The sequence below is a fragment of the Chlorocebus sabaeus genome, chromosome 4 (assembly GCF_047675955.1).
Source record: "Chlorocebus sabaeus isolate Y175 chromosome 4, mChlSab1.0.hap1, whole genome shotgun sequence".
Lineage (NCBI taxonomy): Eukaryota > Metazoa > Chordata > Mammalia > Primates > Cercopithecidae > Chlorocebus > Chlorocebus sabaeus.
In genome coordinates, this window is record NC_132907.1 from 23,084,882 (window position 1) to 23,109,158 (window position 24,277).

Sequence of the window (24,277 nt, forward strand, 5' to 3'; positions counted from 1 at the left end):
AGTTGACTTCAGTCCAAAAATACTAAATAGAAAATTCCACAAATAATTCCTACGTTTTTTAAATTGCAGACCATTCTTGAGTAGTATGATGAAATCTCATGATATCTCATTCCTTCCCACCAGGAAAGTGAATTATTTCATTGTCCAGTGTCCTTATGCTGCCTACACTACCTGCCCATTAGTCTTTTAGTAGCTCTTAGTTATCAGATCAACTGTTTCAATATGGCAGTGCTTATGTCCAAGTAACCTTATTTTACTTACCAATGACCCCAAAGCACAAGAGTAGTGATACTTGCATATTGTTATAATTGTTCTACTTTATTATTAGTTATCATTGTTAATCTTTACTATGCCTAATTTATAAATTAAACTTTATAATAGGTGTGTATGTATAGAAAAAAAGCATAGTATATATAAAGTTCAGTATTATCCAGGATTGCAGGTATCCACTAGAGATCTTGGAACTTATCCCCCAAAGATAAGAGGGAACTACTGCACAGCATTTTCTACTTATTTGGCCAAAGAATTCTTATTTTTCAAAATAACTTCCAAGATCAGTGTTCTGTACAATGTTCTTTGGAAATCCTAGGACAGAGAGATCAAATAAGGATAAGAAGACAAGGGGAAAATATGGAGCCAGGTTTTTGATTAATACTAATAATTAGCTTATTAATATGAGCACATTAAAATAAGATGACTTTTTGGCCATTCGGTTCATTTGAAATAATGTCCCATTATTCTGAGAGTACAACTAGAATCATGAAACTATAGAAGCATAACTGGATTATAGGCAATAATAAAACCATTTATCACACTCACAGAGACAGCAAAGTTAATGTCCAGGCTAGAATTATTATAGTCTTTTAATTAATCACAGCTACAGATATAACCTTAGAGTTTCCCCCCTACTACGCATTGTCCCAGAGGGGACAGAAAATATAATCTACTAAGAATCTTCTAATAGATTTCAAAGTGGAGGTTTGCTTTAGGGTTTGTTTTTTTTTTTTTAAGAGGGAGCTCTTATGCTCAAAATGTTTTATTTTTTCAGTTGAGTCTCCTCCAGACTCATGAATGGAAAAAAAACTGATTGAATGTTTCCACTTCAGTTGAATATTGCCCTCTGCTGGAATATGCATACAATTTCTAGTATTCTTTCAAGGGTAGACAAATACAAAAGCATTGTCTAGATTCAAGGGCTATAAAGTATACCTACTAACTATTTGGAGTCAGAGGGTTTGGATTTCTGTCCAAATTCTTGTGCTTATTGGTTGAGTAATTTCAGTCAAATTAGCAGCCACGTATATTACCTTGACTGCCCCAAACACCTGTCAAATTCAACTTGTCTAAAATTGAACATATATTGTCACAATTCTGCTTCCTGGAAGGCCCATCCCACCCAGCGCCACACCCCAGGAATGGAGGCACCATCCTTCTCCCTTACCACTGACAGCCAATCAGATCCTACACTTTCAGGACCATACTCACGTGTCCCCACCTCTCCCACCTTGTCACACTGCTGTAGGGCAAATCCTCTTCTGCGCCGCTTTCAGCAGCCCCCTGGCTGGTCCCTGTCTTCCACTAGGCCTCTCCCATCCATTCCCCATACTCCCACCAAAGTGAACTTTAAAACACTTCCCAGAGCTGTCAGGGTAGAATTCTAACAACTTGCCTCATGTAGAGCCGTGCCAATCTGCCTACTTTTTAAGCCTATGTTCTTGGCATCACTGCCACCACCATACAGAAGCACAGACATGCATGCATACACACACACACACACACACACACACACACACACACCCCTATATCCCAGGGCTTCAAAATGAGCTGCATTTTCCCCAGTGCATCATTTGGCTCAGGACTTTGTATTGCACGTAGAATTCCCTTCCCTCCATTAGATCACAGCTCCAGGGCCACTTCTTCCAGGAAGCTTTCCCTGACCACTCCACTGTCACAGTCTACAGCATGCTAATAAACAGAGCTACTTGCAAATATCTCCTGTAGCAATTATCATACTATGCCATGAGAGCTTGCTTTTCTGCCCCAACCTAAAACTGTAAGCCCCTTAAGAACAACTTGGAATTAAAGTACTCCTTTAGACCTCAGTGTTCTAAATTAATTTGAAGGTAGAATACAAGAGGAAAAGTTTGCAAGAGGATTTTTTAAAATCAGAAGTTGATTTTAAAAAAGAAAAAGGGTAGAGGCTTAAAAAAGCAACAAGGTAATATAAAAATGCAGTCAGCATTGCCACAGGCACTTGTAATCAAGCGCCCAGAAACTTAGCTCCAAGTTTATCAGAAAGCTAGAAGTAAGAAACCTGATCAGCCACAGGTACAGCAGTAAAAGCGAGCTGAGCCGGGCACTCAGGTGAAGCTGCGTTCCCAATACAAAAAAAGAAAGAGCTTTCTCCTGCAGGTCTTCAAGGAGAAAGCACAAAGTAACCCACCACCTTGTTGAGCAGCAGGGTCAACAGTGGCTCCCTCAACACAGCCAGAAGCAAGTGTCACCCACAGGAGAGAATAGTAAAGGCAATTCCCTGGGGCTCCAAGCAGGTGCAGTCTGAGGAGGAGGCTCAGCTGCTCGGGCTTAACCCAGGAACATATGCAGTCAGGATGGGCCACACAGAGTCAGCAACTCACTCACCAGAAATATGCCTTCTCTAAGATTACTTTTTTTTTTTTTTTTTTGAGATGGAGTCTCGCTGTGTCACCCAGGCTGGAATGCAGTGGCGCAATCTCAGCTCACTGCAACCTCGCCTCCCAGGTTCAAGCAATTCTCTTGTCTCAGCCTCCCAAGTAGCTGGGATTACAGGTGCACACCACCATGCCTTGCTAATTTTTGTATTTTTAGTAAAGACGGGGTTTTGCCATGTTGGTCAGGCTGGTCTTGAACCCCACATCTCAGGTGATCCACCTGCCTTGGCCTCCCAAAGTGCTGGAATTACAGGCATTACAGGCATGAGCCATCGTGCCCAGCCAAGACTACTTTTTAACAAACATGCAGGTAAAGAGTTTAAGATCATAGTACCTGACAAAATACCTAGAATCCAACTCTTCTGTGAGGCCAGTTAAAAGCAGAATCAAAAGGATTGACCAGCTATTAACATTGGTGGCTTAGGAACAAGGGCCTTGTCGTATTTTTCCTCCTAGCCCCAGCATGAAGCTTGGTGGTTCTCAACCCTTTACATTAACAGGTATTTTGTGTTGCTCCCTTCACTATCTTGAAATAACTCTACCCCCTAGATACATACAACCTTATCTTTATGTATAATTAAAAATAAAAATCAATACAATATCCTAACTAAAATATGAAGCAAATGGAGAGGAACTGATAAGAAGATAATATGTATTTCAATACATAAAACTTTTGCCCTAACTACCCTGGGAGACGCAATAATGTGGTTAGATTTTTGCAACCACTGGGTTTTGAAAACACACAATCAGGATTTATTCCAGACAAGAAATACTGGAATATGCAAAAATATGCTTCCTAGAATAAAAACTTCTGTTTATTACTACACCTTACTAAAAGACCAAAATTATTTGCACATGGAAAAGCAGAAGTCACCTGAAATGAAGTAAGAATTGCATGCCTAGATAAACTGTCAAGTTGGGGAAAATGAGGAATGATGATGTTCTGCAAATGAGCTAGGTACTATGTACAAGTGGGGCATCCGAATGATTCCATGTGGCACATTGTGGAATAGAGTAGGAACAATGTAGCATAAAAAATATATCTTCTTTTATGAACTTCCACCACGAGTAGAATCGCACATGCCGTCTCTGAATCACCATCAGGACTGTAAACAGCTGTATAGGACAACTCTTAGTTGCATAGGACTGTACATTGATGAACATCCAGCAGCCCTGGTGCCTCAGTTCTAAATGCCAGTGGTGCCCCCCAACCCTCATGATGACAAAAACTCCTTCATGACTTCCAGAGTATCCTTGCTTAGCAAACAGTAGGAGATCCACAAAGGTGGAAGGAACTAAAGAACAAATGGTTGAACGAAGGACTCAATGAATGAACAAGCTGAATGAGGAGAACAATCAGAATGTCAAGAGAGCATCCTGAAGATCAGGAATGCGAGAGGACCTGGCCCCGGTCCCAGCAAACAGCACTCAGGACATCCCAGTTACATAGAGAGTGGAAACAAACAGTATACTTCATTTCATGCTGTCTGAGGACCCAGGGGCTTTGCTGTATCCCACACCCCTGACCTTGCCTCTGAGCCCCTTGGTTCCTGGCCAGCTTCACCACACACTTCAACGGACTGGTTAGCTTGTTGGTCTGGAGCACTTTCTGGCTGCCCTAAGTGGGAAAGGAGCATGCGTACCTTCTTCAGTTTCTGCACCGCTGGAGGGCATAGCTGTTCTTTCCTCTGGCCTGGCTTCTTGCTCAAAGGCCTAGGAAACAATGGGGGAAAAAAACAAGAAAGCACAGAAAACCATTTGAGGTTTCAGATATACAACAAAGAGGCAAAAGTCACTATCAACAATCTCAGAGCTAAGAGGTTGGGAAATAGTGGGTGGGTGAAAGCCGCTGGGAGAACATATAGCCAGCACCCCAGGAGGAGGGCGAGCAAAATCAGGAGAAACTCCAAGGCAGGGGCCAAAACTGTCCCTGCCACTAATCTTTTATTGCTTCTGCAGGTCACACCAAGCAGAAGGTTCTCAGGAATATCATGCATGTACCAGAAACAGAACCAAAAGTCTTGACGTCAGAAAGAAGGGCTTCTGGTCTGTGCATCTGCCATCTGGAGCAGACCAAATCCACATCCTAAGACACAGGAATCTCAGAGGACCAGGTGAGGGGCTAGGACCATGATCACAAGGAAGATCCAGGATGGCCATGGGCCCTGAGTCGCAGGTTGGCACACGCTGGTGCAGGCTGGCCCTGGGTGAAACTAAGTTGATGAGCCTTCCAAAAGGCTTTAGCAAAAAGTTGCCCTCTTGGGACCATCCGAATTTTCTTTTGACAGATTCCCCACAGCCAGTGAAAATGTGAAGAAACACAGAATTATGTATTGATGTGCTGAATAATAAACCAGCCCAAGATGGCCCCAGCACAGGTTCTGAAATCAATCATCAGTATACTTGGGCAGGTAATCACATAACTGATATAGGTCTCTTATCCCCTTGGGCGTATCATTAAGCCCCTTGGTGCTTCTTTCTTTGACTCTTTAGGAACAATGCCCTGCAGCCAGAGTAAAAGGAATGTAAAAAATATATACAATTTAGCAAACCCAGAAACAGGCAGGGAGCAACAAGTGCCTGGTCACCTACCCTCCATGGGCTGTTCACTCACCCCAGCCCCACCTCCAGGACACCGTGTTCTCTCCTAAGGCCCACCATGGAATGAGTGGCTGGACCAGAGCAGGTCCATATTAAGGGGTAGTGAGGAGATGGCTGCATGAGCACCCATGGATGGAAGAGGGGTCGCCACACAGGCTCAAGGCCCCATGTGTCTACCTGGGCTGAACCTTAGCCCCGATCCCCCTGTCTTTCAATGAAGAGAGTTGCCAAGCCTGTGTGAGAAAAGAACATCAGGCAATGCTGGTTTCTGATTACACAACAAAACTTGAAATAAGGAAACACTATTTTCTCTTGAAAATAGAATATATTCAAACTTAATTTTTATCCTTATAAGTAATTTTGAATATACTTTCAAAAACTTAAATTTCCTAGTTGCTTATTAATCTTAGCCAAGCTCTAGAGTAGAATTATCAGCATTCAGTTGTTATGATGAAATAACTAAAAAGTGATTAAAAGACATGGCCAACAGTTTGCTTATTATTTAATTTCCTAATATTCTGTCTTTACGGTTTGGATATTTAGCACCACCTTCCATTTTAACATTTAATGTTTATTAGAAACTGTCAGGCCATCACTATCAACTGAAATACAATGTGAAAGTATGAATCCTTTACAACTCTGAACAAGCATGACTTCTGACTGGGTTCATCTGGAGAGCTCTTATATATCGTAAAGCAAACTCGGGTTTCCACAGCAAGGTTTTACCGTCATTGTTCTACAGGACTACAAATAACTAAGCAACGCCCAAATCCAGAGACTAAATATATCTCCTTGGAGAAGACTGAATATGGGCTGTAGTTCAGTGAGAACAGATCAGTCACTCAAATCAAAGTCACCATCTATAGCTGTCATATCAAAACGGACTTTTTTAGATAAGATTCAATAAAGCATGAATACTTTTTATACAAAATCTATATGTAATCTCATAATATTTATCATCCAAAGTTGTAAAGCTTTAGTGTGGACAACCTATAAAATAACTATCACCTGCTTACATTTAAAATAATATCTAACCAAGTAATACGCACCACAAAAATTTAGATAAGAATACAATAGAATCACTTTATCAGGCAAGTAACAATTAACGTCTTTGGATGTCATAAAGAATCTCTCAGCCCTTCCTTCTTGGTTTCTCTGCTCACTAACAGCCATATACCTCAAGAAAGGAAGGAAAAAGAGGGATGTGGAAACTTGAAACATAAGGCCATTCCACTCCACTGATTCTTGTATCAAGTGTTTTTCATAAGATGAAAATCTCATAGAAACCAGAGAACCATCTCCATTTGGCCTTTGTGATTATGAAGTCCACTAAAATAAATTATTGCGGTATCTAGATTTACTCATCATAAATCTTCCCCAAGGTCATCAGTATTATCTCAAACATATATGAGCAATCACAAATGTAGCCTAAGACTTTAGAGGATTTTATAATGAAGCAAACATTCAATAGTTTGTTCTGTTCTTTTCAGGATAGTCACCAAGTGCCACGCCGCTGTCTGAGCATGTCTTCCAAGGAAAGGTACTTGGCTGAGCTCTGTCCCCCTGGAACTGATGCATGGCAAAACCAAGTGTCTGCCCAGCCGGAATAACCACCACTTGGTGCTTTGGTGAGAAACCACAATGATGGCTGAGCGCATGCCACTGCGCCCAGCTAATTTTTGTATTTTTAGTAAAGACGAGGCTTCACCATGTTGGCCAGATTGGTCTCGATTTCCTGACCTCATGATCCACCCACCTCGGCCTCCCAAAGTGCCAAGATTACGGGCATGAGCCACCGTGCCCAGCTGGCTTGAGTAGTTTTAAATGACAAGCATCCTTAAAAGACAACCCTCATTCTGTATATACTGTATGTGATGCTGTATGTCAGAAAATTACAAACCAAATTCCCTAAAACCTAGCAAAGAGAGAAAGATCATACTCTGAAGACCATGTTTTATTTTAACTGTTTAAATAAAACTCTATATGGAGTAAGCCAATAATAATCTTTGTTTGATACATAACGTTTTTGGCTTATTTCAATTATATGAATTATATGAATAATTATTTCAATTACATGAAGCAAATATTCTACAAAAGCTGAACCTGTGGTCAATGATAATATTGGTTTTCTAAGCTGACCTTTTACTCTGTAAAGCCTAAATAGTCTTGAGACCTGTGCCTTGTGAAGCAATGTGCTTGAGAACACAGGAGGCCACAGGATCTGGTGAGTGTGTCCATTAGACCCCCGAGCACTGCCAACTAGATTGACTCAAGCCCCGTTACTCAAAATAACACTTTGATTAATCATAATTAAAAGATGGAAATATTCTTAACATTCTTTCAAAATCTACAAAAAAAAAAAAAAAAAAAAAAGAGAGAGATAAAGTTGAAATGTTTTAAACCCTGAGATGGGCATGCTATGATAGCACTCAAAGGTGGGGTTTGGACCATGATGGGAAGGGGAAAACCTCTTTGGAAAAGAACTAGGTTTTTACCTGTTTCCATTCAAGTAGAATCTGTACTGGCTTCTGTACTGGATTCTGCACTGGAACAAATGCTTAGCTACATTTGAGCAATACGAAAATCCGGGAGTAGATATTATACATGTAAGATAGCCCTAAATGTAACTGCTTTAGATAATAATTATAATACAATCAATACATTAAGAGAAAATATCCAATATTAAAGTATTAAAAGCCAACTATGGAAAAGATTGGCTCAGAAAAGAAAATGAAAATATTATGCAAACTACTACAAAATATATAATAATCTTCATTCTACTGATCTAATGCAGTTTCCAATTTCATGTCCCCCAAGGTTTCATTAAAAAAAAGTCCTACCCCCAAAAAACACTGTTCTCATAATAAGAAATTGATGCCTGCATTCTCTGAAGCATGCATTATTGTATGCCAGAATCACTGTGTACAAACCTTGACAAGAAAGGCTCTATCCCAAAAGTATTTCCGGAAGAGTTTAATATCTGCCTCCAACAAATGCTCAGCTGTGTGGTTAAGGGTCAGGGTCAGCGTTTCCGATGAGTGAATGTAATGCAAAGAGGCTTCTTCACTGAGCTGCACTCGGGAGAAGCTCGGCGACCATCTGCCCTGAAAACTGAAACAACACAAATCAAAACCCACACAGAGCTTCAAAGACACCAGCCCCAGGATCCCAGCACTTAGGATCACTGCCCCGATCTTACAAATCCAACTGGCAAAATGATCCTTGAAAGTCACCTACATGCAATAAATACATAAGATCATGAAAACAGATACTAACACAGCCACCTTTCTTTTTCCACCTAGAGAAGAAGTCTATTGAAAACCACTGACATATACTACATACTTTAAAGGTTTACATAAAGAATGAAACAGTACTGAATTTTAAACATAGTACTTTACCTCAACATTTCATTCTCCTTTTAATCTGAAAAGATGCCTCTCACTTTACCGGGGCTACCTGTAGTAGAAATTAGCTGGCAGCCAATGGTTTATTAGGTGATTACTGTGGAAACAGATATGCTCTCCAGGGAACATGGTGAGGTTTGGATGTTATAAACAAGTGAGATATTCATAACACATGGTACCATTGTTGTAAATCCTTTCTTATGCAAATTAAAACATGCACAAATTTGATCATGTTGTATTTCTGAATACACTCATACATAAAGGAATGACATTTCCACCTAAATTCTTGACTACATACTTATTTTCTGTTGTATCTTGGCTGAGAACATTTGTACATTTGTAAATTACATGTAGGCTTCATGGTTAGTATTGCAATATTTTGGATGGCTTATAACATCCTGTAAGAGTAACAGTAAAGAAACCTCAAAGGGAAATATTAATGTTCTTGGATTACAGCACACCTCAACATGTCATTTCCCACCAGATTGTTTCCAGATTCCTCAATTCACAGAACTAGCTCTATGCCCCTTTCCTCTTTTAACATGACCTTATTTTGTTAATGAATGTTTGCTTTACAAAAATATAGTATATTTCCAATGAAGTATATGTTATCTCTATCAGATGGAGTGACAAAAAGAGATCCATAAAGAACAGTTGTACTCTAAGTCTTGGGGGACCTCTCCGAACTCTTGACACTCATTACTGGCAAGGACTCCAGAAGTTTCCAGAAAACAACTCCCCATGCCAGTAACAAGTCACTGAGATGAATGGTCTCTGAACCTAAGCAATAAGGTCATTGCTGTTAATTTAGAATATGGAAGCTCTATTATCATATCACCAGAATTCAGCTTACAGTCTACTTCTAATCCCATCCATGAATGGATTTATTAGACCTAGAAACTTTTTAAACATGTATCGTCTCGTCTTGGACACAGTAAAAAGATATAAAGCTACCAACAGATGAAGTGTGCCTCTAGGACCTCAGTGGAACACAGAACTGTTCACAATGAATGAGTCAAAGGAAGTGTTCTTGCCTTGCCCTTTTTAGCCAAGGAAGTGGGGTCATGTTAAAACAAGGAAAAGGACAATTCCCTCCAGATAGGCTTGCCCCTTGGTTGATGGTCATTTGATCAAATGAGAAAAAAATAAATAAACAAAAAGCTCTGATTTCTACTCTAATGTCCACTTATGTACTACATAACCATAAATTAATTACACAAAGTTCCATGAGCCAAACAAGAAAAGCCAGTCCATCTGAACATGCCACGTAATAATACTGTAATAATATTTAATATTTATGTAGCATTTACTCTAACAATGGTTAATATTTATGTAGCATGTTATAATTTTCAATGTACTTTCCCATTTATACTTTGGTTTTTTACCACGTTAAGTAAAAAAAAAATCACTATATATGAATCCATCTTTCATAAGCTAAGAATAAATGACCTGAACCATTCTAAGTAACCAACAATACACTCATTATTCAATGGAAGTATTGATACCCTCATTAACATAGATAACATTATAGTTTACAAATTATTTTCTTTACACTATTTCATCAGACCATACTGACCATCACATTGGTTAAATCATACCATAGCATTTGTCTGTTATTCATTGATACAAAAAAAATTTATATCATTTCAACAAATATTATATGCTGGACATTGTACTAGAGTATTGCAGTGGGTAAAACAGAAATAGTCCCAGACCTCAAATGATTAAGAGATATATATGAAACAAATGATCACATATATAATTATAAATTAATATTATGAATTAGTCATAATGTTACTCATACTTAACATTGTGAATTAATCATAATCATCAAAGAGAATAACACAGAAGGGGGTGACATTTAAGCTGAAATCTAAATGCTAGCATTTCCCCAATTTTTTTTCATTATCACTCGTTTCAGAGCCTTTTGAGACCTTTTTTCCTGTCTCACCCTCATGAAACATTAATACCAATTATATTAATATATCTGTTTATATGATCTACATATGTGCATGAGAGCTAACAGTAAAACATAAACCAACATTAGCTTGTGATTTGGTTATTTCCATTTTTCTATAATGCTTGGCCAACTTTATAGAAATAGATTAAGAGAGAGACTATCAAGTAGCTAAACTCACTTTGTGACATCTTCCACCAGCTTGGAGTGTCCGCCACGTAAAGCTAAGTCTAATGGTGTGGCACCGTCTTCGTTGGGTAAAGCTAAGGCCTGGACTCCCCCTGGGAGACGCAAGAAGAACTGGGAAAGCTTAGCCAGGCCCCATCTCATAGCCAGGTGTAGAAGAGATTCTCTGTGAGAAGATACTGAAGAGGAAAAAACACATACCATATTAATTCCTCCATTTACAAAGTTTGTTTTACACATTTTATCAAAGGGACAATGTATTTAGACATAATAAGAATGTCAGAGTTGGAAGAAATCAACAATGGCACCTAATTGCTATATCTCATTTTACAAATTTGGAGAGTTCAAGAGGTTTGTGAATGGCCAGGTAGGCAGTAGGTGCTGGGGCCAGGTCCGCTCAGCACAGGTAGAGCGTTCTTTCCACCTACTGCATTACACATTCACGTCCTCTTTCACTAGACATGCAGTGCAGTCATCTACGGAAGCAGGTTCTAGGAAAGGACCATTCTTTGGAAACAGACACTTGTTGATATGCAAAGAGTTCCTTGAGGAGATCCTGCTGCTCAGGCAGGGAGGCTCTCAGAGGCCAAGGCTATAGAGGGACCTCTGTTTCCACCCTTTGTCCTCAACGCTGCTCCTCCCCTGATGAGAAGCAGTAACAGAAATGGCTTCATATGGGTCGTTCTCAAACTTCACAGCAGTGCTTTTACTCATCTACTAAATCCCTGAGATTATGTCAATATTGTCAAGGCCACCCCAATGTGCTGCTCAGGAAGCTCAGCCTGTAAGGCCCCTGCACAGAGGGCCCTTGGTCGGTCCGTGTGCGTCAGCTCCACTGTGGTGTTGGCCACTCTCCGTTATCATCTTCCAGGCAGAGGGGTCCTTGAGGTATTTTATTCCCAATACCTAGCATAGTGTCTGGCAAACGAAAGCTATTGAGCATTTGTGGCATTGCATGGCAATTGGCTGTTAAAATCTCTACAGTTTGTGTATGTTTAAATTACTTAGTTTGAATAGTCTGTACATTGAATTGTTCGCTTTAAAATGGACACTGAGAACAAAATGACCTACTTCTCCACAGTTTCCTGTCCATATTAACACTATTTTACTATTCCATTATCTTCATTAGCACGATTTTACTATTCCAGGAGCCACTTGCCCAGGCAAATGAATGATTGCTCATTATAAGAACCTTCCGCAAGACTAACCAACTATTCAGTACAAACCAACAAAAGGCAGTTTAAACCCTAAAAGCAATCCTAACTACGTTATGATCCTTCCCAAGTCCTGATCAAGCTTCTTCCCTGTCCAACATGCCCCTCCCACCACCATCCCCAACATTAAAAGACCCTTATAAGGCCGGGCATGGTGGTTCATGCCTGTAATCCCAGCCCTTTGGGAGGCCAATGTGGGAGAATCACTTGAGCCCTGGAGCTCAAGACCAGCCTGGTGAATGTGGTAAAACCCAGTCTCTACAAAAAATACAAAAATTAAACTGGCATGGTGGCACTCGCCTGTGGTTCCAGCTAATCAGCAGGCTGAGGTGGGAGGATCGCTTGAGCCCAGGAGGCAGAGGTTGCAGTGAGTGGAAATTACACCACTGCACTCCAACCTGGGCCACAAAGTGAGGCCCTGTCTCAAAAAAAAATGACCCTCATTAAGCCAAACTTCAAGTTCTCAATAAATTCTCACCTCACTGCTCCCCCTTCAAGACACCTCTAAGGCCCTGTGGAGGTTGTGTTCTCCCATACCATAGTAGCCAATAAACTCAACTTTGTCTTACCAGCAGGCTGTGATAATGATGATATTTGGGAAGCCAGGTTTCTACAAAGCTCTAATTTGAAACAATTAGAAGGAAACACTCCACCATAAATGAATGCAAAAAAAAGGCTTAGTTTAAATTTTTAATTGTTTATATATCTATATCTATAGAGATATAGGTATCTAGATCAATGAATGCAAGGCATTATACTTACAATATGTAAATGAACTCATCACAGTGAAACACCACCAACTTACCAGTATATTTGCTCTATCAGTCATCTGTGTGACATAGAACATTAAAAAACAGTAAAACAACATTCAAAATACCAAAATATCTAAAACAACAAGGCAATACATTCCTGCCAGACATTTGTTTAATATACTTGATATCTTCAGCTTTATGAAAATTGAAAGAACTATGTTAGCTATTACAGAACTTATCTTTGACTATTTTATCCTTTAACTTTTGACCACTATACTCCTTTGATTAAAAAGTAAGGTTTTTGTTTTTAGATTCCCAGCAGGGTATCTAAAATGTTGGATAATATTTGCATTTTTCTTCCTTTTTAAGTAATAACCAGGAAGAGATTTGTTAGGATCAGGTAACAAATATACATATGCATACATATGTGCATGTGTACTCCCCAACACAGGAAAACCTGTCAGCATGAGATATTAACCAGGCATACTAGGATGGAATTTCTTTTTTCTTTCTTTTTTTTTTTTTTTTTTTTTTTTTTTGAGATAGAGTCACACTCTGTTGCCCAGGCTGGAATGCAGTGGTGCAATTTTGGCTCATTGCAACCTCTGCCTCCCAGTTTCAAGTGACTCTCCTGCTTCAGCCTCCTGAGTAGCTAGGATTACAGGCACATGCCATTGCCCTCAGCTAATTTTTGTATTTTTAGTAGAGATGGGTTTTCACCATGTTGGCTAGTCTCGTCTTGAACTCCTGACCTCAGGTTATCCACCTGCCTTGGCCTCCCAAAGTGCTGGGATTATAGGCATGAGCCACCATACCTGGCCAGGATGGAATTTCTAAGACATATTTCCTAACCTGGATATAGTGAGAAATATTCCATGGTTGTATGGATTGTAATTTTCTTTCCCCTCCCAAAAAAATGATCAAAAGGGAACATCTAAACCTTTTGTGTCCCCTTTTCAAATTATACCATTGGTAAAGGGAAGCATGGTATCAATTTAAGTAACATTTTCTGCCATGTCTGGTGCAATGCCCTAAATACCATTAAACCTGGAGTGTATTTCACTGTATTCAACCTGACCAACAGTGTGAGTGTGAGCAGATCTGTTTCCTCCACCAGGAGAGCTCTCCAAGCTTGTTCTGCTAATCCAGCTCCCTCTTCTCTCCTTCTGGCTCCATCCTCACATCTTGTTCAATGAGAGAGAACAGTAAACATACAGGCCTGAATGGCTCACTGTTGACTCTCTTTCTGAGAATCTACCCACTTCCCGGGGAGGAGGGAAGGCAGTGGAAGAGAGAATTTTCTGATGTTTAAAGAAAACAAATAGAAACTGACCAAAATGTTGTAAGAGAGAGCTTTCTCATTCAGTATGAAAGTTCAGAGTGCAGAGTAAGGCAAACAGCTTGAAATAGGAAGGATCATGACATATATAAATAATTCTGCTTGTTATAGAGTTTCAGATTTCTTAACATCAGCCAGGAAAACAAATTGTGGAAAGAGGTTATACAATTTGGCAGAGGTGGGAGTGTTTAAAATAATTTCTTTAACTAACTAAATGTCTCATCCTGTTTGGTTGGTGCCAGGAGTTATTTGAACTAATGTAACCAAAGCAGGATTACTAATAATTGCTCTAATGGCAAACATTAAAAAGTATGACCTATAACATCATGACAGCACGAACACTGAGACACAAAAAGGAACTGAACAAGCTGTGCCATTCAATAAGCCATTCCTTACTGCATAACAGGAGTTCATCTGACCCAGATAGGAAGGGAGTGCAGACTTTGTGCTTCTCATTCTGACAGGCATCAGTTTCTTTGCCCATCAAATGAGTCTGTCACAATAAAGATCCAAGGTTCCTAAGAGTGTTCAATCCTGTTCTAACTCTATGGTTACAATCTGCAAAAACAGCACAGGTCAAGAGAGCTTCCAGGCATCTGAAGCACAAGGGCAAGGAAGGTCAGACAGTTTGAGTGTTACTAAAGGAAAGTGGTTTTGTTACTGGTCAATTTGGAACCATTATCACACAAGATCTGGTCATACCTTTCAATTAGCCAAAGGCTTAGCTTGGGAGATTGAAGAATAAATTAACCTCTCAAATGTAGGCTAATCGATCATAGCCAAATGTGCCACTCTGTGGGGCGTATTGATAATAGGGGAGGCTGTACATGTGGGAAAATATCTGTACCTTCCACTCAATTTTGCATGAACCTAAAACTGTTCTTAAAAAGTCTATTACAAATAATAAAATAAGTTAAATAATTAATCAAGGTCTCCAGAACTCACAATCACTGCTAGAGGAAATGTAAACTGTTACAACCCCTTTGGAAAACACAGCAACATAACCTAATAAAGTTAGAGAAACTAACGCAAATCCAGTCCACAACAATTCCATTCCTACCTATAAACCCTAGCAAGAAACCATGTAATAAATTATAAATGGTCAAAATTCAAAGTAATCTTAATGTTCATCAAAGGAATAAATTGCAGTGCAATCATACAACAATATTCTAACAATCAAAATGAATTACAGATTAACACAGAAGGAAGTAATGAATATAATGTCAAGGGGGAAAAATCAAGTCACAAAATACACAGGATATGTTTCAATTAATATGAAGTTCAAGAAGAGTAAAAGTTAAAATTATTACTTAGGCATATATACATAGGTTATAACACTATAAAGAAAAGCAAGGAAACGGCTACTATAAAAGTCAGCATAATACCTGTTAGGAAAAAGAGAATAATGTGATTAGGAAAGGAAAAGGGGTATTTGTACCCCTGGGGTCCATTGCTATGAGTGTATCTCTCTGTTTTTCTCTTTGTCTCCCTCTGCCTCTCTCTCACACACACATATATATACACATACAGACACAGGATAAATTATTTTTTCTGATATTTGCATGTGTATTAGTCCATTTTCACGCTGCTGATAAAGACATACCTGAGACTGGGCAATTTACAAAAGAAAGAGGTTTAATGGACTTACAGTTCCACGTGGCTAGGGAGGCCTCACACTCATGGTGGAAGGCAAAAGGCACTTCTTACATGGCAGCAGCAAGAGAGAGCTCATGCAGGGAAGCTCCCATCTTGAAAACCATCCGATCTCATGAGACTCATTCACTATCATGAGAACAGTGCGGAAAAGACCCATCCTCATAATTCAATCACTTCTCACCAGGTTCCTCCCATGATACATGGGAATTGTGGGAGTTATAATTCAAGATGAGATTTGTGTGAGGACACAGCCAAATCATATCATTCTGCCCCTAGTCCCTCCCAAATTACATTTTAAAACCAATCATGCCTTCCCAGCAGTCCCCCAAAGGCTTAACTCATTTCAGCATTAACTCAAAAGTCCACAGTCCAAAGTCTCATCTGAGACAAGACAAGCCTCTTCCGCCTATGAGCCTGTAAAATCAAAAGCCAGCTAGTTACTTTCTAGACACAATGAGGGTACAGGCATTGGGTAAATACACTCATTCCAAATGGGAGAAATTGGCCAAAACAAAGAGGCTACGGGCCCTACGTAATTCTGAAATTCAGCGGAGCAGTCAAATCTTAAAGCTCCAAAAACGATCTCCTTTGACTCCATGTCTCACATCCAGGTCACACTGATGCAAGAGGTGGATTCCCATGGTCTTGGGCAGTTCTGCTGCTGTGGCTTCGCAGGGTAGAGCCTCCCTCCCAGCTGCTTTCATGGGCTGATGTTGAGTGTCTGTGGCTTTTCCAGGTGCACAGTGCAAGCTGTCAGTGGATCTACCATTCTGGGGTCTGGAAGATGGTGGCCCTCTTCTCACAGCTCCACTAGGCAGTATAGGAACTCTGTGTCGGGGTCCCACCTCATATTTCCCTTCCACACTACCCTAGCAGAGGTTCTCCATGAGAGCCCCACCCCTGCAGCAAACTTCTGTCATGGACATCCAGGCATTTCCATACATCCTTTGAAATCTAGGTGGAGGTTCCCAAACCTCAATTCTTGACTTCTGTGCACTCGCAGGCTCAACACCATTGTGGAAGCTGCCAAGGCTTGAGGTTTGCACCCTTGGAAGCCATGGCCCAAGTTCTGCATTGGCTCCTTTCAGCTACAGCTGGAGCAGCTGGGATGCCAGGCACCAAGTCCCTAGACTGCACAATATGGGAACCCTGGGCCCAGCCCATGAAACGATTTTCTCCTAGGCCTCTGGGCCTGTGATGGGAGGGTCTCCCATGAAGACCTCTGACATGCCCTGGAGACATTTTCCCCATTGTCTTGGGGATTAATATTCAGTTCTTCATTACTTATGCAAATTTCTGCAGCCAGCTTGAATTTCTCCTCGGAAAATGGGATTTTCTTTTCTATCGCACTGTCAGGCTGCAAATTTTCCAATCTTTTATGCTCTTCTTCCATTATAAAACTGAATGCCTTTAACAACACCCAAGTCACTTCTTGAAGGCTTTGCTGTTTAGAAATTTCTTCCACCAAATGCCCTAAATCATGACTCTCAAGTTCAAAATTCCATGAATCTCTAGGATGGGAGCAAAATGTTGTCAGTCTCTTTGCTAAAATGTAACCTTTGCTCCAGTTCTCAACAAGTTTCTCATTTCCATCTGAGACTATCTCAGCCTGGACTTTATTATCCATATTGCTATCATCATTTTGGGCAAAGCCATTCAATAAGTCTCCAGGAAGTTCCAAACTTTTGCACATTTTCCTGTCCTCTTCTGAGCCCTCCAAGCTGTTCCAACCCCTGCCTGTTACCCAGTTCCAAAGTTGCTTCCACATTTTCAGGTATCTGTTCAGCAGCACCCCACTCTAGTGGTACCAATTTATTGTATTAATCCATTTTCATACTACTGATAAAAACATACCTGAGACTGGGCAATTTACAAAAGAAAGAGATTTAATGGACTTACAATTCCATGTGGCTAGGGAGGCCTAGCAATCATGGCAGAAGGCAAAAGGCACTTCTTACATGGTGGCGGCAAGAGAGAGGGAGTGTGCAGGGAAACTCCCATTTTAAAAACCATCAGATCTCATGAGACTCATTCACTATCATAAGTACAGTATGGGAAAGACCCACCCCCATAATTCAATCACCTCCCACCAGTTTCTCCCATGACATATGGGAATTGTGGGAGTTACAATTCAAGATGAGATTTGGGTTGGGACACAGCCAAACCATATCAGCATGTTTTCTTGCTAGGGTTTATAGGTAAGAATGGAATTGCTGTGGAACGGATTTGCTATGAGATACTAGTTTCTCTAAATGTATTAGATAATGCTGCTGTGTTTTCCAAAATGGTTGTAATAACTTACATTTCCTCTAGCAGCAATTGTGAGTTCTGGAGACCTTAGCTAATTATTTAACTTATTTTATTATTTTTTAATAAGACATGTTCAAGGTCCTCTCCAGAAAAATTAAATCAGAACTTCTGGGGCAGAGCCAAGGCATCACACTTTTCCAAAGATTCTAAGTCATTCCAATGCAAAGCCAGAGTTGGGATCTGCTAATTTAAATAAATAAGTGGTTAGCAATATACAAACCTATATCTTCCTTTTATAACACAGCCTACCCAGTCAGCTCTTAATTAAGATCTATTACGTATAAGATTTTAGCAAAGAACAACAAAAAGAGTTTTCTGTGAGTTTTACAAGTGATTTTTAATCTACATTACTTACTGCTAAACCAGGAAAGCACTTAAACATTTAGCAAAATATTAAAGCTAAAATGTGATGGATACAATAATCTAGAAGCAAATAATATTTTTCAATACAAGTCAATTCAGAAGTACTCATATTTTTTAGGGCTAAGTAATGTTTCACAACACCTGAGTGGAGCCATTGAAATGTATTCAACACAATACATTTTTAGAAGACTAATTTTTTTAAATTCACATTAAATTCAACTTATTAAAATAAGTTCCATTCTGATTTCCAAAGCCACATATGTATTCATACAGGTCTCAATTTGTTCATCTAAGTCATTCAGTAGACAAACATTGATGAGACCATTATTATCTGCCAGGCCCTGTGGATACAAAGATGGGTGTGGTGGTCCCTGCCCTTGAGAAGCATACAACTAGCTTACTTTTGTTCAGAATAAAATACAGATACTCTTTGACTCATGATAGAATTATATCTCAATAAACCAGTCATAAGTAGAAAATAGTGTAAGTTGAAAATAGGTGCTTTGTAAATATGATGGGATGGCCAAACACAAAACATAATATCCAAAAACCACTGGCCACACAATGCACTGTGGAGTATTGACTGATTACTCTTGTGATTGTGTGGCTGGTTGACCGGAAGCCGTGGCTCACCATTACTGTCCAGCATCACAAGAATATCATACTGCATATGGCTAGCCCAGGAAAAGGTCAAAATTCAAAATTTGAAGTATGCTTTCTACTGAACGTATATTGCTTTCACACCATCAGCTTTCACACAAGGATAAAATCAAAATCATAAATCAAACCATCATAAATCAGGGACTGTCTATAAATATCTGGCCCATGAAATCACTATGTGATGAACTACAGCTCTAGGCTTAGTTCATTATTTGTAGCTCTAGACACAAAGAGTGTGAATAGAAGTAAGGAAACTGTCTGGACTACAAGAAAACTAATCTGAATGTTAAATTAATTCAACCTACATCATGTATCATGATATGAAAATTTACAGATATTTATAAAATGCCAAAACTGATGAACAAAAAGTACAATGAAAAAAAAATTATCAAAAATTTACATGGAGAGCAGAAGAGAGAATTTGGCATGGGTATCATACACAATCTTTAAGATGTTTTCAGGATTCTCAATGAGAATGAGAAAGGGGTTGTGCCTTAGAGCATCTTCCATTTACACAGCCTACTCAGAGCTCTGGCATGATAAACAAATCAGCCTTTTATACAGGAGATCAGAGGTTGGTGAGTCCAAGATAGCAATTGCAAATACAAATACACTCATAAGAAAGACATGAAATCAGGATGTTCTACAGAGCATGAGACCAACATGGTGGGCATGGCTAGATCACAAGCCCAAAAGGTAGAGGAGGAGGACTGAAACAAGCATAATGGCAGGTTTTTGCTCCCTAAAACTTATTTTCTGCTTCAGTACAGTCGAGACACTCATATTACAACCACCCCCGGCTGAAGATCACCTGAAAATAATCTGGGAAAACACCCATCACACACACTTTCATTCCAGAAAGTTCACATAGCGATGTATAACACTGGAAGGTACTTCCTGGATTTTGGATCTCATATTGGCAAGATATACTTTATTTTAGCTTGTGGAATGAGTACTAAATCAGTTGCAACTTTAAAAAGTCTTTATCAGAATTTCAAGATGGCAACTCAATTTTTGACCTTCACATTCTGGGGATATTTCCAAACTAAATTATGCATGTAGCCACCAGTATAAGACATTAAGAATCCAGATACAACACTGTATGGTGCAAAGGTGGGGAGACCAAGGATTCCAAGCTCTGGATTTGAACACATACCAAACCTTCAGCTAACAGCTAGAATGAAACGGAAAGCCATTTAATTCTCAAGTTTCAAGTTGCTTGATCTGTAAAACGGACATGATATCTGCCCAGCCTACTACCTGGGATTGCGAGGGGGCTGTAATGAAAATAACAAATTGGGACAGGGCTCTCAAGAACTATAAATGCCAGTACTGGGGGGACTAAGCAGTTTTACACATTTCTCTGATCTTTTTAATACAAAAAAACTACAATAAATAGTCACTAAATAGATATGTGGTATGTTTGAAAACAATTTTCCTCTGGTTACAATTTAAGGGCATAGTTGCAAGGAACTAGCTCCCTGCTTACCGGGCACTGTAATTGCATCAGTGTAGCATACCATATGTGCTATTAAGACAAATGTGCTGTAATCCCATGCTTCGGGCAGCAGGCGGTCATTAGGTGTTGTAAGTAGCAATTATGGCATACCTCCTCCTTTTCAGCCTGTATCGATTTTTCTTCCATTTGTTAATGTTGCTTCAAGGCTATGATTCAACTCCACCATTCATTCACCCAACAGATATTTGCTGATAGCCAACTGTGTGCAGGCACTCTTCTGCAAGATCTCCCCTTCCACCCCAGAGGAGCTAGAATTCTCAGACGCCCTCCCACTTGACTCTCCAGGACCCTGTTCTGTTTGGGAGACAAATGAAAATACATTGCATTCTAATTTTATTATTGACAAGCGGAAAAAGTGTAGACTCATCGTGCCTCGCAGATGGCGCTTTGAAGTCTGCATTGGTAGTCTGCCTTCAAACACAACTAGGAAACTGGCCATTCGCCTACAGCCAGGCAGGGTCCACTCAGTGCCCTTGCACTGGAAGCCAGTGTCCTGTGTCCAAAGTCCCAGATTTAGATATATATCTTTGGGTATGAGCTACAGCTTCAATGGATGATTTCATCCTTTCCTTCACCAGTAAGGCACAATCAACAAGGGATATTCTGGTGAGACTAGAAGAGGAAGGTAAATGGGATAAACCAAACAGGAAATCGGTATAAAAGGTGCTGCCATATCTTGAGGGAGGAAGGGGAGGTTGGAAAAAAGTCATCCGGGAATACAGATGGGCAACAATTATCCATGAATGAAAAAAAGAAATGAACCTCCACACCACATTTCTTTCATTCTTACTCAGTGTCAGTGACTATAAGGATGTTACCGTTCTTGTTTCTATAAAGAGCTAACCTTTATTCAGCACTTTATATGCATTATCTCATTTAATCCTGATAGTCATTCTATGATGTATATACTATTATTATCCTTATTTTATAGGGGCAGAAACTAAGCCTTGACATAATTATGCAATTGCTCAGGCTCACTTAAGTAGTATATGGAACATGAAGGATTTGAACCTAGATTTTTCTACCTCCAAAACTCAAGTTCTTAACTATTATGCCTCCTATTATACAAAGGATGGCCTGAATTGGCCTCAACTGCAGTGATATATCTCATGTACTTGTCAAGGAAAAATACATTAAAGTCAACAACAAAAAAATCAAGACTATAAAAATTAAAAGTTTTGACAGGAAACATAGGAGAGTCATATACTATAAGAACTGGGGACTACTTTTTAAAAATCAAGGATTGACTCATATAATACCATATATACTTGTATCTCCTACTATAAACTGCAGATGGGAAGATGGGAGTAGTGAAGAAAAATTTATACAAGAATAAAAAGCTCAAAATAGATTTTGTTGTTGTTGTTGTTGTTTGAGAGGGAGTCTTGCTTTGTCACCCAGGTTGAAGTGCAGTGGTGCGATCTTGGCTCACCGCAACCTCCATCTCCTGGGTTCATGCAATTCTCCTGCCTCAGCCTCCCAAGTAACTGGGACTACAGGCATGTGCCACCACGCCTGGCTAATTTTTGTATTTTTAGTAAAGACACGGTTTCACCATATTGGTCAGGCTGGTCTTGAACTCCTGACCTCAAGTGATCCACCCACCTGAGCCTCCCAAACTGCTGGGATTACAGGTGTGAGCCACCACGCCCAGCCTCAAAATAGATTTTTTTAAAGAGGGCAAGAAAAGAGAACCAGCCAGGTGTGGTGGCTCGTGCCTGTAGTCCCAGCTACTCAGAGGCTGAGGTAGGAGGATCGTTTGAGCCCAAAAAAAATTACCTAGTTGTGGTGGCACACACCTATAGTCCCAGTTACTCGGGAGGATGAGAAAAGAGAATCACTTGAGCCCAGAAGTCTGAGACCAGCCTGGGCAATACAGTGAGACTCCATCTTTTAAAAAAAAAAAAAAAAGGTCAACAAATTGAGAGTGAGGGGAAAATAAGCAGAAGGAACCCCAGCTGAGCGAATTCTAAGGACCCAGGCTAACGCCCGTCACTCATGCTTCTTCTCTCCTCCAGATATTGACGTGATGTGTCGCTACTCACAGCACACATACATTCTCATGTCAAACTTGCAAAGTAAAAGCAACTACAGTTATAGGTGTGGAAGAGGACAGTACGTATGTGGGGACAGAATATTTTTTGAGGTTTCTATCTATACAGCTTCATCCCTACACCACGGCTTATATCTGAGAGAGTCAAGACAAGGCCTCTTAAACAACACTGGGCCAAGTAAAGAGGACTTTGCAACAGGATGCACAATTAGTCACTTCCCTAAGAATGTACCATCTTTTCTGACTCCCTGCCTCACTCTGCTCCCCAGATCTCTCCTACCCAACTTTTTCAATCGTGGGGATTTTAACCTCCAAGCATTGCTAGTTTTAAAACCAGTGTTTTATCTACAAACCAATGTTTCCTTTGGTTTGTAGATAAAATAGTACAAGGACAACTGCCAGCATTCAAATCCTATTAAGAAATCTATGAGAATAGCAACATTTTAAGTTTTTCCTTCAAGGTTATGAATATATTCCTTGGTTACTGTCATTTTTTAAATTCAGTTTTAATACCCTGCATGCAAGCAAAAACTGCTATATGCATCCTGCTACGTTTTAAGAGGAGTAAAGCCCCAGAGGAGGGAAGCCAGGAATGGGACTTCAAAACCTTCTACAGTCCCGAATGCTTTGGAAAGCACATTAGGGTAGGCTGTTTGCTTCCCTTTACATTTTTTGTTCTTGAAAATTATAATTGAGGGAGAGAAAGTGACCTGAATCCAACTCTACGTTCTATTTCCCAGAAGTGAGAGTAAGTGCGTAATTCTCTATTCCAGTATGAGGGCCATTGTTGCCAGACAAAAGTAGGAAGCTTATTTTTTAAGGAAGAGTTTAAGCTGCTGTTTCTTATTTAACATGTAGTACCTTAAACAGAGAATGTATTCAATAAGAGTTTACCTACTTAAACTGAAAAATGAATTCAAATGATTGGGGGGAGAGGAGTCCTTTTCCTTAGAAGTTTAATTCTATATTAAATTCTTTACTGCCAGAAAACACATTCCTCAAAAATTAAAAACTATAAAAGGAATGTAAGACAAAGAGGATATTCTAAAATTAGGGATTTAAAACTTCACAAATAATATACATATATATATATATATATATATAGTGCTGAGGATTGTAAAACAATTTTATCAATTTACCATCATAACAAGTGCCATAGAATCTAAAGAACATTCTCTTCACCTCTAGTATTCATCCAGTGAGTTGCCTTAGCAACAGAAAGAGTATACTACCAGCTTGAAATGTCAGAAAAGATGTAGAGATGTTTGTCTGATTAGAAACTATCAGAAGTGACAGAAGGCTAGACAGCAATACTGAGTATGTATACAATCCCTTGAAAAATGTCAAGATTTCCAAGAGAAACATACAAAACCCCAGAATCAGTTGTTATCCATAATGTATTGATTTCAAAATTAAAAAACAAAAACCCGGACACTTGTATTTCCTGTATTTTGTAATAAACCTGTCCTTTATGGGTTTCCTACCCACTGGTGTTTCAGCTAATGTTATTTCAAACTTGTCGTCCAGTACACAGCTTTACGGCAGAGTAACAAAGCTGACATTTCACCTCGTC

General features: G+C 39.6%; 1 protein-coding gene across 8 annotated transcripts in view; it reads right to left on the reverse strand.

Moving 5' to 3' along the window:
- The window catches only part of ARHGEF28 (Rho guanine nucleotide exchange factor 28), a 317,386-nt gene that overhangs the window by 151,407 nt on the left and 141,702 nt on the right, over nucleotides 1-24,277 (reverse strand). For 4 of the 8 annotated variants that reach the window (XM_038010483.2, XM_073014690.1, XM_073014691.1 and 1 more), the window contains 4 exons: nucleotides 10,834-11,017; nucleotides 8,222-8,402; nucleotides 7,787-7,831; nucleotides 4,334-4,403 (listed from right to left, as the gene is read on the reverse strand). In XM_038010483.2, the coding sequence (XP_037866411.2) occupies nucleotides 4,334-4,403; nucleotides 7,787-7,831; nucleotides 8,222-8,402; nucleotides 10,834-11,017 (480 nt within the window). The remainder of the gene's footprint in view (nucleotides 1-4,333; nucleotides 4,404-7,786; nucleotides 7,832-8,221; nucleotides 8,403-10,833; nucleotides 11,018-24,277) is intronic. The other 4 variants (XM_038010485.2, XM_007975209.3, XM_073014692.1 and 1 more) reach the window with 1 other exon arrangement.